Below are 2,500 nucleotides of genomic sequence, written 5' to 3'. Positions count from 1 at the left end.
GTGTGTGTGTATGTACAGTGTGTGTGTGTGTGTGTGTGTGTGTGTGTGTGTGTGTGTGTGTGTGTATGTACAGTGTGTCTGTGTGTGTGTGTGTGTGTGTGTATGTACAGTGTGTATGTGTGTGTGTGTGTGTACAGTATGTGTGTGTGTGTGTGTATGTACAGTGTGTGTGTGTGTGTGTGTGTGTGTGTGTGTGTGTGTGTACAGTATGTGTGTGTGTGTGTGTGTAGTGTGTGTGTGTGTGTGTGTGTGTGTATGTACAGTGTGTGTGTGTGTGTGTGTATATACAGTGTGTGTGTGTGTATGTACAGTGTGTGTGTGTGTGTGTGTGTGTGTGTGTGTGTGTACAGTATGTGTGTGTGTGTGTGTGTGTGTGTACAGTGTGTGTGTGTGCGCGTGCGCGCGGGTCTTTGGTGTTGAGTATCACGGCCCAGTTGGACAGTCTTATTTTGAGCTACATTCATGTGCATGAAAGGCGCTGGACAAATAAAGCTTCATTATTATTATCAGGGTCAAGGCGCCGGCCGTGTCTGGAGCGCAGCGGTCAGGAGAGCCAGCGGACCGGTCAGGAGAGCCAGCGCAGCGGTCAGGAGAGCCAGCGGACCGTACCTTTTGAAAATGAGCGCGATAACGAAGTCAGGGCTGACTTTGATGGTCCAGTCACACTCCTTCCCCGCTGGGTAGGGCTGGGGGTAGTTGGGGGATAGAATTACCCCCGAGGGGCCCGTCACGTTACCTCCGCAGGTAGCTGTCATCCACGGGGGGGGGGGGGGGGAGGACGAGGACACAACACATCACATCATACTTAATTAGCACAACAGGACTCCTTATAACAATATATCACAACACGGGCAGCCTGCCAGATAAAGATCACAAGACAGTTGAGTGTGACCACGCAGGAAGCTGTCAACCAGTCAGGGACAATTATCACAACGCCGCACAAACCTACATCAGTGAAATAGCACATCCTATATCATTAGTACTAACTAGCGGCAATATAAAGCTGGGTGTCGTCAGCATAGCTGTGAAAGTTGATGCCGTGTCTCCTAATGACATTGCCAAGGGGTCGCATGTAGAGGCTAAAAAGGAGGGGGCCTAATATCGAGCCTTGGGGAACACCCCGGTTTATCCCATCGTTTGCTGAGGAATGTTCATTGAGGGCAACAAAGAACTCTGTCTGTCTGTCTGTCTGTCTGTCTGTCTGTCTGTCTGTCTGTCTGCCTGTCTGTCTGTCTGTCTGTCTGTCTGCCTGCCTGCCTGCCTGTCTGTCTGTCTGTCTGTCTGTCTGTCTGTCTGTCTGCCTGCCTGCCTGCCTGTCTGTCTGTCTGTCTGCCTGTCTGTCTGTCTGTCTGCCTGTCTGCCTGTCTGTCTGTCTGTCTGTCTGTCTGTCTGTCTGTCTGCCTGTCTGTCTGTCTGTCTGTCTGCCTGTCTGTCTGTCTGTCTGTTTGTCTGCCTGCCTGCCTGCCTGTCTGTCTGTCTGCCTGTCTGTCTGCCTGTCTGTCTGTCTGTCTGTCTGTCTGTCTGTCTGTCTGCCTGCCTGCCTGTCTGTCTGCCTGTCTGTCTCTCTGTCTGTCTGTCTGCCTGCCTGCCTGTCTGCATCGTTTGATGAGCAGCCTCTCGCTGGGCGCCTCATGGCATTATCAGCGTCAGCCAGTGTCTATTTAAATGTGCCTCTTTCACAACGCCGAAAAACACGACACATTAACAGATGTCTCCTCTGACTAAACACTATCTGACACTCGGCTTCGTGACAATGGCTGGCCAGCAGCGATACCCGAGGAGGAGATGAGTCATCCCGCCCGGCGGGGTGCCGTGCTTGAACACACAGGCCCACTCCACACCCCCACACCCCCACTCCACACCCCCACTGTTCACAGCACACAGACTCCACTGTTCTCCCAGCAGGTGCAGTCAGAGAACTAACACTACCAAGTCATTAGGTAAATCGGAGCATACCAACGTTTGGTTTAGGGCGGGGGGGGTTATACGGGACATACCAATGCAGGTGGGGGGGTCGGGCTGCCAGTAGAAGCGGTTGTTGTGCTGGACGCAGGTGATCTTCTCCTGGCCCTGCACCTGGTAACCAGGGTCACACTGGAACGTGATGGTGTCGCCGGGCTCGCGACTGTCGCCGTAGCGACTGCCGTTCAGGGGCGTGCCTGGGTCGTTACAGGTGGTCGCCGTGGTAGCTGCAGCCAGAAACGCCACATGCATGCATCACCACACACTTAAATATATATTATAATTAATAATAATAATACTACTACTAATAATAATACTAATAATAAATTACCTTTGAGGTCCAGTAACTATTATATTAATACTAATAATACTAATTACTGGACCACAAAAGTTGTTTATTCGCCACCACCATAATAATAATAATAACAATCATATTCATAATAATCATAATAATAATTACTGGACCTCGAAGGTCGTTCGCCACATGACAATTACACACCAACACACACGCGTGGGCGAGCGGCGACACAGAACACAC

The 2,500-nt window shown here is 51.0% G+C and overlaps 1 protein-coding gene across 1 annotated transcript in view; it reads right to left on the bottom strand.

Moving 5' to 3' along the window:
* The window catches only part of LOC311327787 (CUB and sushi domain-containing protein 1), a gene marked incomplete at its 5' end in the record, with an annotated part of 408,914 nt that overhangs the window by 129,569 nt on the left and 276,845 nt on the right, over positions 1-2,500 (bottom strand). Inside the window, 2 exons of the mRNA XM_084460891.1 lie at positions 610-748; positions 1,998-2,189. Of these exons, the coding sequence (XP_084317017.1) occupies positions 610-748; positions 1,998-2,189 (331 nt within the window). The remainder of the gene's footprint in view (positions 1-609; positions 749-1,997; positions 2,190-2,500) is intronic.

Source organism: Borostomias antarcticus, assembly GCF_949987555.1.
Source record: "Borostomias antarcticus genome assembly, chromosome: 34".
Taxonomy (NCBI): domain Eukaryota; kingdom Metazoa; phylum Chordata; class Actinopteri; order Stomiiformes; family Stomiidae; genus Borostomias; species Borostomias antarcticus.
The sequence above is the reverse complement of the archived record's forward strand: the minus strand, read 5'-3'. Positions and strand labels throughout refer to the sequence as shown.